General features: G+C 42.3%; 2 protein-coding genes across 5 annotated transcripts in view; one reads left to right on the top strand and one right to left on the bottom strand.

Annotated features, from left to right (window-relative positions):
* The window catches only part of GPR146 (G protein-coupled receptor 146), a 52,799-nt gene extending 51,285 nt beyond the window's left edge, over window positions 1-1,514 (bottom strand). For both annotated transcript variants that reach the window (XM_040574698.1, XM_040574696.1), the window contains exon 1: window positions 1,110-1,514. The gene's annotated coding sequence lies outside the window, so the exon portion shown is untranslated. The remainder of the gene's footprint in view (window positions 1-1,109) is intronic.
* The window catches only part of C15H7orf50 (chromosome 15 C7orf50 homolog), a 125,656-nt gene that overhangs the window by 88,943 nt on the left and 21,742 nt on the right, over window positions 1-14,971 (top strand). For all 3 annotated transcript variants that reach the window (XM_040574704.1, XM_040574706.1, XM_040574705.1), the window contains one exon: window positions 9,452-9,624. In XM_040574704.1, the coding sequence (XP_040430638.1) occupies window positions 9,452-9,624 (173 nt within the window). The remainder of the gene's footprint in view (window positions 1-9,451; window positions 9,625-14,971) is intronic.

The raw sequence follows: 14,971 nt of genomic DNA, 5'->3' as shown, positions 1-14,971 counted from the left end.
GATGGAGGAGGCGCTGGGGAGGCTCTTCTCTCGTCTGTCTGTCTGGCCGTCTGGCCGTCCGTCTGTCAGACGGCGTGCTTGTCCTCAGACATGGGGCAGTGAGGTGGGAGGCTGCAGGAGCACTGCCTTGGTGTCCTAAATGGGCCTGGGGGCATCCAGCCCTCCCCAGCTTTGGGCAGCTGCTGTCACCATCTCACGATGGACAGCGTGCAGGAGGCAAAGCCTGCTTGCTCTTGCTCCAGTTACCTATTTCATGTCTGTCCCAGGGAATTCCTGCCATTGCTGGGAAAGAGGTGTAGCTGTCATCATTTTTGCTTACCCTGACAAAGGCAGGCTTCAATTTCACGCTCAGTGTCTCACTGATATCTAGCTAAACCATGGTATTTAAAGCTGGCCCAAACCTTGTGAAGGATTTGGGGATCTACAGCTGCGATCTGTGTCTTCCCATTTTTATAGGGCTATCTGTATAAAAACTGCCTGCTGCTAAAACAGGTGCTGGGTAAGCCTGTGTTTGTCATTCCTGACCTGTGTGTCAGAAATCCCCCCCGGCTGCATTAAGAAATAATTACCAAGCCTTTTTCGATAGAATAATCCGAGTAGCCCATGTGCATGCAAGCAACACAGTTCATGCTTCGGACCCGCACATGGAACTCAGCGCGAGTAGTGTATGTGGCTGCTATGGTGATTAAAATACATAAATAAGATAGATGAGCACGGACCGCGTTAGCAGTCCCTCGCTGGCAGCTGTTCAGATGGCAGCCAGCTCCAGCCCGTGGTGCTGGGCGCGTTTCGTTGCCCCGAACAGCCAAAGGGCAGCACCACAGCGGGAGCGCCGGCGGCTCCTGTGAGGGGAGGAGTTACGCCATGGCCCCTCTACCTTGTCAGCGAGCAAATTCAGCCCCAAAGTGGCAAACAAAGGGCTTCTGTGCACTTTTACGGCTCGGTGAGGGTTAGCGGCCTGCCACAGTTTTGAGCTGGCACTAGCTCGGCGCTGACCTGCCTGAGAGGGGACCGGAGGGACGTGGGGCAGCCGAGGGAGGCTCGGTGGGGAGGTCTCACTCCCACTTTGGGCACCACGCAGGGAATTGTTAAAAGCGGCTCCCGCTTACCTGGGTCTGAGCGTTGGTCACGTGTAGGCAAGCGTTTCGGCTGCCTTAGGACGCGGATGACAGCGATCGGGGCCGTTTGCTCGCGGTCAGTCCCGCAGATCCAGAGGTCCCCTCTGCCGTGGTTGACATCCTCGCCTGGCCGCGGGCTCTCACTGACTCAAATTCCTCCTCCTTCCCCTCTCACCTTCTAACATCCTCCAACTGCAGAACTCATCCTTCTCCTGCGATGCAGAGCGGTGCACTTGCCCCAGGAACTTTCTCCAGGCAGGACCCGAATTCAAAGCCAGCCTTTCATTTTCGCGGTGGAGCGGCGAGAGCGAAGGCAGCGAGGGGAACTGGAGCGCTCGCTTCCTTTAAATCCCCACCAGAGTCTGCCGAGCGCTGAAAGCGAAGCCGCTTGTCATGGTGAGCTTCAGAGTTTAACTTCAGGGGGGAGGGAGAAAGTGGAAAGCAAACTGAATGCTGTAGTGGAGATTTCTCTCTTCCCCCACTGGGCCCCTTGCCGACTGTTTTTATTGATTTCAATCACTGGAGGCTAGCGAGCTCGCAGAAGAAACACTGTGTAATGTGTTCTTTCCTGGCTTTCATTAAAGAAACTCAATGCAGTGCGGTCACGCTGCCGAGCTCGCCTGGCAACCTGCCTACACCCTGTGGTACCTTTTTCATTGGAGGAGATGGAGCTCGTGGTTTGTTTTTTTTTTTTTTTTTTTTCCACCCCTCCAGCACTGATTTCAAAACAGCTTATCCTCCGCTTCTACCTTCTGCGAGCCCAAAGCCATTTAAAATTGGGAAGCGATTGTCAGCACCCCGAAGGGGAAGGTCGTGCTGGTGGCGGTTCAAGTGCCGAGGGCTGGGACAGCCCCGCACTCCTTTTATTAAAATTCTTCTCTGCGTTCGCGGGGAGGGCTGAAGAGGGGCTGAGTGTGAGCCACAGCGATGTGGATACAAATGATTCCCGAGGGTTCTTTTTTCTTCTTCTTTTTCTCATTTATCCCTTCCCCTGATTGGTGAACGTGGTTTAATTAAGGGTAAGAGAGTAAGCGGAGTCCTTCTGCAAATCTGTGAAAATTCCTGGCACTGTCGTTGTGCAAATGAAGCAACACTACATTCCCCAAGCCTGCAGTAGTGCAGTTGTCTTAAATACTTCTGTTGCATTCAGGACTGTGATACTGGTGGAGAAAAATGAGAAATAAAATATGGTACTAATTTATGCTTTAGAACTTAATCTGTTACAGTATGTACTTTATAGCAGCAAACAATCTATAAAGTGGAATTCAACAAGCTAGTTTCTGTAAGTCGTATTGTTCTGTGTGCCTATAAATCCTTTCATTTAATTTAGTAAATAGCTTGATTTCTTATTATTATGCAGATTCTAATGTTACTACATTATGTGCTCTTCAGAACTGGATGTAAATCTATGAAACATGCAAATATCACACAGTTGTAAATAAAGCATGATTTCAAGCTACAAGGGCTGTACCCATTCTAAATTACAGCTGCAGGTTTAGTGTACCACCTGGTTGCTTGTGCTTATGAGGTACTGTATCTGAGTACATAAGGACATACTCTTTTAACATTTGCACGACTACTAAAAGAATCCGTTCCTGGATCAGAAAGATAAAAAGCTTGTTCTTATTTAAATCTGGCTTCCTGCAAAACTTGTTTGAGGCTTTTCTGCCTGGATTGCATCTACAGAAACCTTTCCAAATCAACTTAACGTAATTTATTCCCAGTGTTTCTGTTGCCAAGAGTTGAGATTTTAAAAACAACTAGCTTTAATGAAATTTTTTAATTATTTCTTTATAAAATATATATATATTTTAAAATGTTCCTCTGGAAATTCTACAGACATGATATAAGGAAGTATATTTCTACAAATGTTACTTTTAAATCAAAGCTTGCTTTCTGCGTGGGAATTATGTTTCATGTGCTCTCTCTGGTCATACTTCTTATTCTCATAAGGTGCTAAATGACAGAAAATGGTTATTTAAATTCAATATGGCTGCAAACTATTTTGTGTAAATTCTATAGCTGTAGTTGTAGCATAGTCCTTTGGCAAGCCTCAAATAGTAAATCATTTGTCAGTCTTTCTTTTATGAACCTTGCATCTAAAGATTTGCCAGCCTTTCTTCTTTGTAGTTTTTGAACTGTATTTATAGATTCTGCTTTTTGTTTTTAAGCTGGCAGATGGCCAGTTATTTATCTGGCTTCATATGTTTTGTGTACGAGGGAAACAGAACATTTTGTATGCTAATATCGTGCATGGTGCATACTTGGGGCAAAAGGCTGCTTGTAAGCAGAATCCATTATGTGACGAGTCGGTAGCTCCTAGTCCGTTCTCGGTCAGCGAACAATGCCCCTTTGACATTGCTCTATATTAAAAGTTATGAAATAACACGAGCTTAATGAACAAACAAGGCACAATGCTGCTACTATGAAGCGAGCTGTATCGTCCATTTTGCCTCCTTTCTCTTCAGAGTTCAAAAATTTGAAGCCCACTTTATACCTTTGTCACTGTTAGTCATGTTAAAATTTATTCCTCTGGATTTCTGATGCCGCTTGCTTTGCTGTTCTTTTGCTGTGCTAGTAGAAAAAGGTAAAAGCACATTGACTTTTGGGACAGCTGAACTCGCTGATGGTAACAGAAACTTTGATTTCCTTCCTTTTTCCGGTTCTCTTCCTGTTGCCTTTGTCAGGTTTCCTTTTCCATCACCTCTCTGCCCCGGCCGGTTCCTTACGTTTAGTTTCCTTTGCCAGGGCACACGGCCGTCAGGTCGTACCCAGGGTGTTGCAGTGCTGCCAGAGCTCTGAGGATGTCTGCTGGGGGAGGATGAGCAGCACTCCTGGCCCCAGCAAAGGCAGCGGCTGTGCTGCACCGTGCTTCATTTGTACCTTGTGCCACACATGGGTTGGGCAGGACCACTCACTACGCAGCAAATTCTGACCTACACATACAAATCCCAAAGGCAAATTTGCAATATATGAAAATCAGGTTCATCGGCGCACTTCTGAGTTTGACTCTTGTCAACCTTATTCTGTGCTGGCAGGAGACAGCTGGGCATGCAAATGTAGGAGTCTTTAAAACAGCAGGAGAAGGAGGAGCAGAAGCCTTTAGAAGACATCTTCAGTCGTACTGAAGTATGAGACGGTAAAGGCCCTTTGGTTAACTATAAATCTGGAAACAAATTTTAAAATGTACTTGTTGCTCTGTTGAAACACAACAAAATTAATGTGCCGTTAATACCATCTTGGTACTGGTTGTCCAGTTGTCACGGTTCATAATACCCTGGCAGTTGACACTTTTATACAAATTCAGGCTCTGAAAAACTGCACCTGTTTGTTTTTGCCACTCTTGCTGCAAAAAAGGGCCTGATGTCTTCAGCAAGTCCTCTCTCGGGTAAATCTTTCTGCCTTTTCCAGTTTCTCTTGCAGTCAGGGTTGTTTTTCTCTGTTCTGAATTGCTTAGCAGGACTGCTGGACACTTAAATCCTGTACTCGCTTCCGTTTGAGATGGCTTCCCCGTTATGACAGGTAAACTCATTTCTAAAGACAACCTGTAAAATGTTTTAAATTTGTGCAATATTTCAAGATTACAGATAATAATTGAAAACTTAAATGATTGATAAAACTGCCACAGCTGAAGCCTATAGATGTTTTGAGTCAGATGTCTTAGCCTATTTATTTATACAATATTACTAAGCTTACCTAGAAATCAGAAATTCAAGGCTGGCATTGATGAAAGGCTCTATTGGCAGTCTCTGTCCTTTGCATGCAAATTGACATAGTATAGTACAAACTTTGGGAATTTGCTTGAAAAAATATGAGCTTTGCATCTCTTTTCCCTTGTGAAGATGACATGGATTTTTATGACCGTAAATGTTAGAGATCTGGGGGTCCATCTCTTTTCCAAAGTACAGCAACCGGTGGCAGTACCCCTTCCAGCACCTTTTCAGGCCTTCTGGAAAGTTTCCAAGTGGAAGACTCCCACCTCCTTAATCATGAAAAAAGCCTGCCTCTCCTCTGAATGTCGTTCATTCAAGTGTACTGACCTGCCCTGACCTTGTTTAGATTGAGATCTAATGAGCACGCGGTCCAAGGTGGTGTGGGAGCTCACAGCAGGCTTTGCAAATAAGCAAGTGTTGTGTTTTTCTGTATGCATGTGTTTTAAATTTATCACGTCAATAAACAAGTGTATCACAGGCTCGAGTACGGACTTTACAGCGTTGTAGTTAAGAATAAATTGTGCCACTACAAATTGTGATGTCACATTATAAATATAAAAGGAGACAATGTGGAATATTTATGACCTCAAAACAATGAAGTCCCCTGTTGATTTGTGTTTTAAAAAATTATTTAAATAATGAGGTAATGCTAAAACTCTGAATGGCTCACAAACTTTGGACGCATCTCTCAGAAAAATAGTCACGCTAATGGTACAGGGAAAAAAAGATTAAAAAATAATGCTGTTGATTCCAAGGAGAAATGCATCAGTAGAATATCATAACAGGGGTCATTTAAGTTAAAATCAATATAGCTAGGCTTTAAATTTCATTAAAAGGTTTGGCTTTATTTTGAGTCCCAGAATCTGGGGAAGGTTTGTTGGTTTCCGTTGTGTTTTGTGTTTTATTTTTTTTTAATTATGATAAAGTGAACCTCAGCTTCAGTGGAGAACCTGCCCCAAATGCACACATTTTATGAGACAGATAAAACTTGAGTCTTTCAAATTTAAAAAAACAAAATCAGTCGAGGACCGATTGTAGTACCTACTGCTGGCCTAAATCGTGTTGGCACGAATGGATAAAAGTGTAGCTGGAATGAGAGAGGTAGTCTGCAAGCATTCGCAGGACGTGTGGTGGGAGTCCCAAACAGAAGCCTACTGAATCATATTTTCATTGGGCCGAATTACGGTCTGTGCTATCAGAAGGGTACCTTAAGCTATAAATCCCGACTCTTTCAACCCTGGAAAAGCTCCAGCCCCGAAGGGAGAACAATGCTGGTGTTTCAGATGGCCTACAGTGCAGAAATTGTTCCGCTGGAAACACGTTGTTAGGGCTTGGTATTTATGTTGGGACCCACTTATGGGGAGGGAGCGACTTGTTTTGTTTTTAATGGAGCGGTCGGGAGAGGGATAAAAAGCTTTTTGATAATGTGAGGAATGCGTGGGGGAAGGGAAGGTACAGAGATACGCATTTACTGTAAGTACGAAGGAGCAGAGGCCTCTTTATCAGAGCTGGTCTAATGATGTGCCACAGTCACTTTATTTGAAAGCTTCATGGCTCACAGAAAAGTAAACAAATTCATTACATTATTTTTAAAAGAAGATTAAGTGTAGTGTGTCGTCTGTTGGACAGCTGCTCTAGTAATCTTTTACAAACACTTTATAAATGACCACCCTCAGTGTTTTTCTGGGCTTTGTGTGGCTGGATTGTTATTTTAGTAAGTACCAGGACAGTTTTTCCAACGAAAACGGTGTTTCCTGTAAAACAATTACATACCTACCTTCTCCGTAAATATTATTTCTTCTTAGCATGAGGTATAAAATGTCTGCTGTACAAATGCAATGTCTGTTGAGATTTTTTGGGTGGATGCTGGCTATATAATAAATAAAAAGCATTTTAAACAACAACAACAACAAAAGCAAATCCTCTTTTCTGCCTTACTCGCATTTGTTCTGATGTCTGCTTTGTCCTTTTTTGGGCTTTGAAAACAGAGCTGAAAAGATGAGTCAAAGTCAACTTAGATAATGCGGGAACTGACACCAAACAAATCTTTAGTCCTCAGCAGGTGTCTTTGGCAAATCAGCTAGCATTCAGGTATTTCTGTGTTTACCTATCCTTTGCTTTGAACGTCTTCAACAATAATGTTATTTAGCACCATGTTTGGATTTTTGTTTTAAGGCGCTTGACAAACGCTAGCTGATACAATCCCAAGGATCTGTCGCTTCATAAAGTGGTTTTAACCCATCTCCCTAAAGTGATCAATATTCTTGTGCGTCCAGGTTTCTGTGGTGGGTGCCTCTCCCAGAAGGAGGGAGCAAAAGGGACATTCATGCCTGGGTCTGAGCACCAGCTCAGAGACCTTTGTCTCAAGGCAAAAGGGACGTTAAGGGCATGTTAAGCATCTAGCGGGGTCCCCATCCCCACTGCACAGTGGTCAGGTGCTCTAACCTGATCATCAAATGACCCCTTCCTTCAAAGCCCAGTCTGTGAATGCAGTTCTTGTTCTGGGAATGCCTGTGGTGGTCGGGCTCCTTTATTGTCCCAGCTCCGCGACGAGATGCTAACACGGCTGCCAGAGGCATTGGTGACTCTTCCAGTTTTCCTTGCTCTCTGTAAGCTCCACCTGCATCAGATTGCAGCCAGAGTGTTGGAGCAACACGCAGACATGACAGAATCATCAGGAAGTACTTATTTTGAGTGGAGTTTATGGATCTAAGTAACTCAACAAACACTTGCATGCTATCTCCCCTTCTTCTGTCCCTGCTGTACACGAATCTCTTTAAAGTCCGCGTGTGAACAGGTAAGGTACACGTCTCCTGGGCTGCCTTACATTAATGCCATTTTCACTGCTGTTGGGGCTGGGTTTTCCTACCCATCTTATAAATAAGAGCCTGGCCTCGTAGGAAGCTGTTCCTCGCTCAGGTTGTCTTAACAAACCCAACACAGCTGTTGCTGAGGAAGTGGATTAATGGAGTCATTGGCAAATCAGTACTGTTTGGGCAGCATCTCTGTCATGTTCCATGTTACTGCAATCCGTTATGTTTCCATAGCATTGCCTGTGGCCCCAACACCTCTTGTTAAATGTCATGAGCAGAATGCTTGAACTGTCTCAACATAAGGTGCTGAATATGGTTCAATTTTTTTTAAAAAAAAAAAAAAAAAAAAGAGGAGCCTGACAACCTATTCCAGTCTGAGCGTATAATTTAGAAATGTGTCTATGTCTGCAATTTTAAGTTGGCTACAAATGATAGAAGGGAATAATACAGCACAGCAGCTGAAAACCCTGAGCTCCTCCCAGAAGCTAATACTTCCAGTATTTTTGTTCTTAGCCTGGAAGAGATAATGATATTTAAACGGTGCACAGTGTGCGTGTCTTACCCTGCATTGATTCACAGTGACCATGGAGGTGGCTGAGAAGCAGCAGGTCCTCAAACCATAGTGAAGGTATCACAATTTTGTTTGGGACAGTGTGAGGTGTGTAACTAGCATGCTAAGAATTAATACTGTCCCTTCGCTCTTGGATTTGGAAATACCCACAAGGAAGTGTATGAGTCCTGTTTGCAAAACTCTGTGTATTTTTCATTGCTCAGTCATTGCTGGGAGGTTGCACAGAAGAGGTGGTTTCACTGAGTCCCAACCCCTACTGCTTCCTGAGGTCCTCAGGGATTGTGATATCCGGAAGCTACGTTCTCTACGATTTTGTGAAGGTCTGTCCAAGATGATTATCAGAATAGGGCTCTATAAAGGGTAAATCTCTTGAGAAGATCTGTTAGATCTGTCGTCAGTCTTTGTACGGTGTGAATGGGAAGAGGAGGGAAAGCAAAATCATTGCTAGTTTTGGACTGCAGTGCTCACACAGGAAATCAAAATGTACTAGAATGTGGAAATCGTGGGGGGATGTTGAGTAACAGCCTCTTAGTATTACACCAGCTGGATTTTTTTATGCTTCCAGTTGATACTTAACAACTCAGAGGACTACTGCCTGGAAAGATATGAATGAACCAGTGCTCAGAGTCACTGGAGTAAGTCTCATCTTGTTATGGAACGGCTTTTTGTTTTTAGCTTACGTGAGCTCCCACTGGATTTCCCCTGATAAACTCATCGTATCTCTTTAATGCTCTTCTTCTGTATGTGAAATAAATATTTTCATTTGGGGTATAATTATGCATATATTTATAGTAATTAGGTTTTCATTATGAACTGTTCTGCCTGAAAACCTAGAGAAACCTTAACCTTTTGGGATATATGTGTATATGTTTATGCAAGATTGTGCATATGTTTACCCAAGATAGCTGAAGGGTCTCCAAGAGGTCTGGGATGAAGATGGGGGTTGTCACATCTTCCCTTCTGGCACAGTGGATATCAAGTCCCTGTGTGGAAGACAGAGGTTTTCTCAGTGCACAGCAGTATGAGATTACAGCCCCAGAAACTCAGGATCTTAAGGAAACTCTACTCCCTTACATATCTATATATGCTTAAAAAAATCCGTAGTGAAATACAGTGTACAATAAAATTACGAAGATTGAAGCGTCTGGTTTTAAATATTACCTGTTCACTTCAATTACAATAATGCATATGTTGTTTACCTTTATTTACCCTTTATTTAAATGTTCATTACTTCAGGCAACAGATGAAGAAGATCTTACCCCAGAGGAAAGAAGGAAACTGGAAAGAAAATTGAAAAAAGAGCGCAAGAAGGAAGAAAAGAAGCTGATGAGAGAAGCTGGAATCTCTACTAAAAAAGAAGAGCCCAAAAAGCTGTCAGGATCTGAGCTGGCTCTGGCCTATTTAACCAGGTAAGACTACTAAAACCCCACTGCAGATGCTCCCTGCAGAAGCAAGCTGTAAACCATGCCAGAAATCCAGAACAAGCTGAACCAAGTAATAAGACATTAAAGGAAATTGCTGCAGTTAAGTAATAAGTTAATGTTTCATCTCATTTGACACCCTGTCACCATGTTTTATTTATATCACAGTAACTACTAAAGGATTTTGAGTATGCTACAAACATTTTAAAGAAAGTTCCTGTCCTGAAGATCTTATAGTTGATATATAAATATCACTGGGTTAGCTGCACTTAAAAAGATGAAAGGCATATTACAGACAAGATTGCATTGGGGAAATGAGTTTTGATTAAGTGCACCATTTTAAGCAAAGGAGTTTCACTTGTTCTCTTTTTGTGAGCAAATTGCCTGAAGTGGTTAAGCATTATGGAGTCCTAAGTTAACCTACTGCATGGTATTTGGATTTTTGTAAATTAAGATGGGATTATGCCACCGTTATAAAGTTCATAGTGTGCAATGCGTTATTTCTGCATACCAAAATATATAGCCAGTATAGCGGCCGATTTCAATCGGAAGCAATTACTTTAGTTAGCATACTTATTTAGAATACTTTACATTCCAACATAAAGCAATGTCTATGGTTAAAATAGAGAACTACAACAAAGCATTTATAGTACACTACAGACAGAGGTCTTGTATAAGCAGGAAGATAGTGTTTATTTTTTCCCCAAACTACAAAATATGCCCTGTCTCTAAGACCTGCAGAAGGCTGGCGTGTTACTAATAGTGGGTTACCATGAGGAATAAAACCAGTGTTGCATCTCTGGCCGTGCTTAAAACTGAAGCATGCAGACTGTCTGAATTGTTACCTACCACTCTCAGTGGGGAGGGAGGAAATTAATTGCGTTCCAGGCAGAGGGACATGTGCATTTTTGTTACATAACCCTCAGCATGCAGTGATAGCAAAATGACAATAATATTTTTGATCTGGAAAACAGCTGGAATAGTTCACCGCTGTTTTGAACTGCAGACAGATTGACAGTTAGCTTTGAACCATCTGCTCAAGCTATACTGCGGTATGTGTGCTAGTAAGTGATGGATCTAGAGATAATGGTTTTCAGGTTTGGAAAGCAAAGGAACAAACTGTGGGTTTTTGTTGATATTCTGCTGTTACCTGTATGGACCCGTGCCTTGTTAGATGAGAGAATATGAAACTATATTTGAACTAATTTGACTCCAGAGTTTCACTTAACCCATACCAAATTACTTTGAAACACTATTCCTGCTACATAGTTCAGTAATAGCAGAGTTCAACTGCTATAGGTATGGCAATATGTTGTCTGGGATTGGTTCAGCAGCAACTGATCTGAATTCTGTGGACTTATCAGGGATAGTCATAAAATGCTGAACAACCAAGCAGGTCTAACCGTAGACAGCATTCTGGCCCCAAATGTCCTGCGACTATCTTGGATCATCTTGGCTCAATCCTTTTACGCCTCTGAAGTCTTTTCTACCAAGCAAGATTGGAAAAAGAAACAACTATATTTAGAGTCATCAGAGAAGGAAATCATAGGAAATCATTATCTGGGGAAAGGAAACTAAAATCCAAGCTCTGGAAGACCATTGTAAAAACCCCAGAAACTTCAGTGGGTCAAGGATTTCAGTCTGTGTGTTTTTGTAGAGCTACAGGCATGAATAATACGTGGGAGGATAAGGTAATCATACAGATGCAAGAGCTTAGTATAATTGGAAGTAAACAAAAGGGTGCCGTGGATTTATGTTTTGCCCCACCTATGGTAAAAAACCTTCCATTAAATAAGGGTTACTAAGTGAGGTGGCATCTTAATTCCCTGATGACATGTGAATCTCCTGTAGGACAGGTGGAACTCGAAGTACCATACAGCAATTAAAACTGTCATTTTTATTTCTTAATAGACTATTCACATCATGAAGACACAACTATATGGGGCTTCGACTTTGACAGGAAAATATTTATTTTAATTTTTTTTGTTAACTTGCAAAGAAAAATGCTAGAAAGTGTTCAGTGAAAGAGTTGTGTTACACGTAGACTTTTGACATGCAAGGGGAAATTCAACTTACTTTGTAGGTCATACATATTTGAAGAGCTAGTACTTCCCTTAGAGGACAGAATCATCTTTTCTGGTATGTGGGATGAAATAAAGAGAAATTCTTCAGCAGAGAAATAAATTTCCGTTTCAAGTGGTATCATTAGGGAGAAAGAGCATGACTTTACATGGAGGAAATAAAACGCATTTAATAGCATCTATTGTTTCCTGGGGGATATTGTTCTTAGAAATCCCTGCTTCTGCAGCAGCTTTGTGTGTTCTGTTTGAAAAGTAACATGGAAGTAGCAGGCAGCCCGCAGCAGCAATGCTCTCGCTGCTGAGGCACTAAGACAGCTTTCTAAAGCCATCCCTCATCCTTTTAGCTGAGAGGAGTTGATGAAGAGAGCATCGATGAGGGGGTGCTGGGGACAGACAGGACCATTCCTGGCACTGCGCTGCCTGGCGCCTGGGAGTGCAGCACGCTGGCAGTCGCAGTTGTGCCCGCAGTGATGCTTAGCACAAAGAGCGATGCCAGAGCAAGCCGCATGCCTGTCCATGGCAGGGGTACATCCCTGTGTACCCCCAGATGCTGGGTGGCATTGCCAGCCCAGCCTTTTCAGCTGCTTTCTCATGAGTGAGAAAAAGGTTTTCAATCCTGAGTGCTCCAGGGGAGGAGGAGGAGGCCACATGGCTCACAGTTCTTTCTCTTTGCGTTGGCCTGAAGGAAAAGGAAAAGGGGAGAAAAAAAATTCTCTCTGCTCACCAATTTTTGTTTCACCGTTTCCCTCCATGAGAGAATCTCAGGTGGTTTCCCAGCGCAGTTCTGTCCAACATGGCGATCACGGTGTGCCTGCAGAAATAGAAAGAAGAAAGTCTCCCAGCATCAGATTCTCCAGCTTGCTGGGGACAGCAGGCAGCAAGATCTGAAGACAGAATTAAAAATAGGGTGCTAAAGCAAAAAGGGAGGCAGAAGGGTTATGAAACTGTGAGAAGGAGAAAAGAAAATGTAGAATAATGCTAAAAAAAAACCAAACCCTGAGTGGTACTGAACAGAAGAGAAGAAAATCATTAAAATTACTGCAGAGGAATAGGAGAAAGCAGGAGTGAAGCAGTGAGTATTAGTGGTCGCATAAACTACACACATTTCTTTCTTTTCCTTTTAATGATGATGTGCCTTTTCTCTTTTATGATGGTAAGTGGTGAATCATGTTTAAAGCCAAGGTTAGAATGTCTCATTACTTTGATTCTTAGAATATATGAAATAAAAATCCCTACTTTTCTAAGCATTACGTGCCTTCAAGTGAAAAGATGTTGCAATTCATGAGAATGCTAATTAGACTTAATTATAACCCAACTGACCTTCTGTGGTGCTAAAATGTTGGCAGAACTTGTTTGTCTTGGCAAGTCATTCTCTCCTAGAAATGTTTCTATTCTTAAGTTTGGCTCAGGAAGTTCATTGCTATATGTATCTGCACGTATGGTTTTCTCCGTCACCCATTAAAGTAACAGAAATATGAGTAGATGTTACCAAAAGTATGTGGAATTACAAGACTGGTATCTGAAGTAGCAGAAATGGAAAATATCGTTATCTGGATGTTGCTGTGAATTACCTAAGCCTTGGAATATTATGTGTTTACATTTCAAAAATCCACTGCTAGAGTACATTTCTTTTCTCTTTGTAATAATTTATGTTCTTCTAGTAATGTGTGTCAGCAGAGTGTTTCCCAAACAATGCCAAAAGGCACTGTCTTTTCAGTGTCCTTTGCAGAGCCTACTTTTTTCATCCTTGACTTAAATGTAGGTGCGATTCAGAATGTCAGGCGCTTCTTTAGAAAACAAGAAAATAAAAACAAGAAAAAAAAAAGAATAATGCAAAGCAAGGGCAAATTACAGAAACGCAAAAGTAAAACAGAATTTCCCACTAAGTGGGGAAATAGTCTGACTCTGCAGAACACAATTTTTTTTCCCAATTTTGCTGAGCACAGTGGCTGACTGGTAATACTGCTGAGAGCAGCGTGCGACCCAAGGCAGCTCTTTATCTGCTGGGGTTGCAGAATGGAAGCAGATCCCAGTCCTTGGCCAAACTTTATTAAAAACAGTGTCAAGCATGGGACATTTGTACAGAAAACTTGCCCTTCCTTTAAAGAACACAAATCTCAGGGGCATCGCTGCAAGCATATATATATAACATACATGAATTACATAAAGTTGGTATTTACTCCAAGGTTCCTGCTGGAGCAGGGGCTGTCTGGGGAAGGACATGAACAGGCAGCTTAGCATTAACTCAGTGCTAGGATCTGGGAAATTTCTGGTTTTTGAAGGACCAACAGGGGCCTGTGCCAGAGTGTAAAGCGGGCAGCAGCACTTGAGAGTTGCGAGCACACAGCTGGGATGAAGGTGGCCCTTCAGGAAATCACAGAGGCATTCATCCAACCGTGCCGGTGACTTGAGAGAGCTCCTGGGCACATACAGCCACACTCGTGAGTGCTGAAAAACAGCTTCTAAGTTTAACATAAATTGAGTGGGCTTGTGTCAGATTTAGTTTGCTTCGTTGACCCATAACATGTTTTAAGCTGTTTTTTCTCTCACAGTCTAAGCATTTTTTTAGCCACGGTCAGTGATGATTTTTGATACGTGGTTCTGAACTTGTTTAAGTCATTCTCCTTGGTGCCAGCCTTAATCTTTATTAATTTCAAACTTGGCCCTGGTGTTTCACCATCAATGGCTTAAGCTTTTAGATACTAAGGGTAACCAATGCACTGGAAACCTAAACAGCCAGAGATTGTTTTTTCTCCCTCCAGAGACTGGCTGCTTGGGTTTGACAGCAACTAACACTAACATCTAGTGTCATTTCTCCTTCCTCCACCCTCCTGGGAAGACAACTGCGCAGTGTCGGGAAGACATCAGTGGGTGTCTTCTGTACAATGCCAGATGAATGAAGGCAGAAAGGCACAAATGATGTGTGCTTGAGGCCCTCCCGCTGGGGATGCGTAAGACCGCTGTTTGTAAGTGAGATCACTTCTTGTTTGGAAGCAGATCTGAAGAAAAATATTTTGACCTGATTTTTTTTCTTTCTTTTCTATCTTCTTTTTTAATGTTATGTTCAGATCATATCACATTTAAGCAGATTTAAATTTGCTTCTTAATTTTTGGTATAATTCATAGGAGGCTTTGGGTCAGTTAGAATGCTGTTACCATTGAAAGAATGACAGTATTTCTACCCTGCATTAAAACTCTGTGTACACTAAAATTTTACATTAATATATGGTCCATTTCAAAGCTAATTTCTCTCT

Source organism: Cygnus olor, chromosome 15 (genome assembly GCF_009769625.2).
Source record: "Cygnus olor isolate bCygOlo1 chromosome 15, bCygOlo1.pri.v2, whole genome shotgun sequence".
NCBI classification, from domain to species: domain Eukaryota; kingdom Metazoa; phylum Chordata; class Aves; order Anseriformes; family Anatidae; genus Cygnus; species Cygnus olor.
The sequence above is the reverse complement of the archived record's forward strand: the minus strand, read 5'-3'. Positions and strand labels throughout refer to the sequence as shown.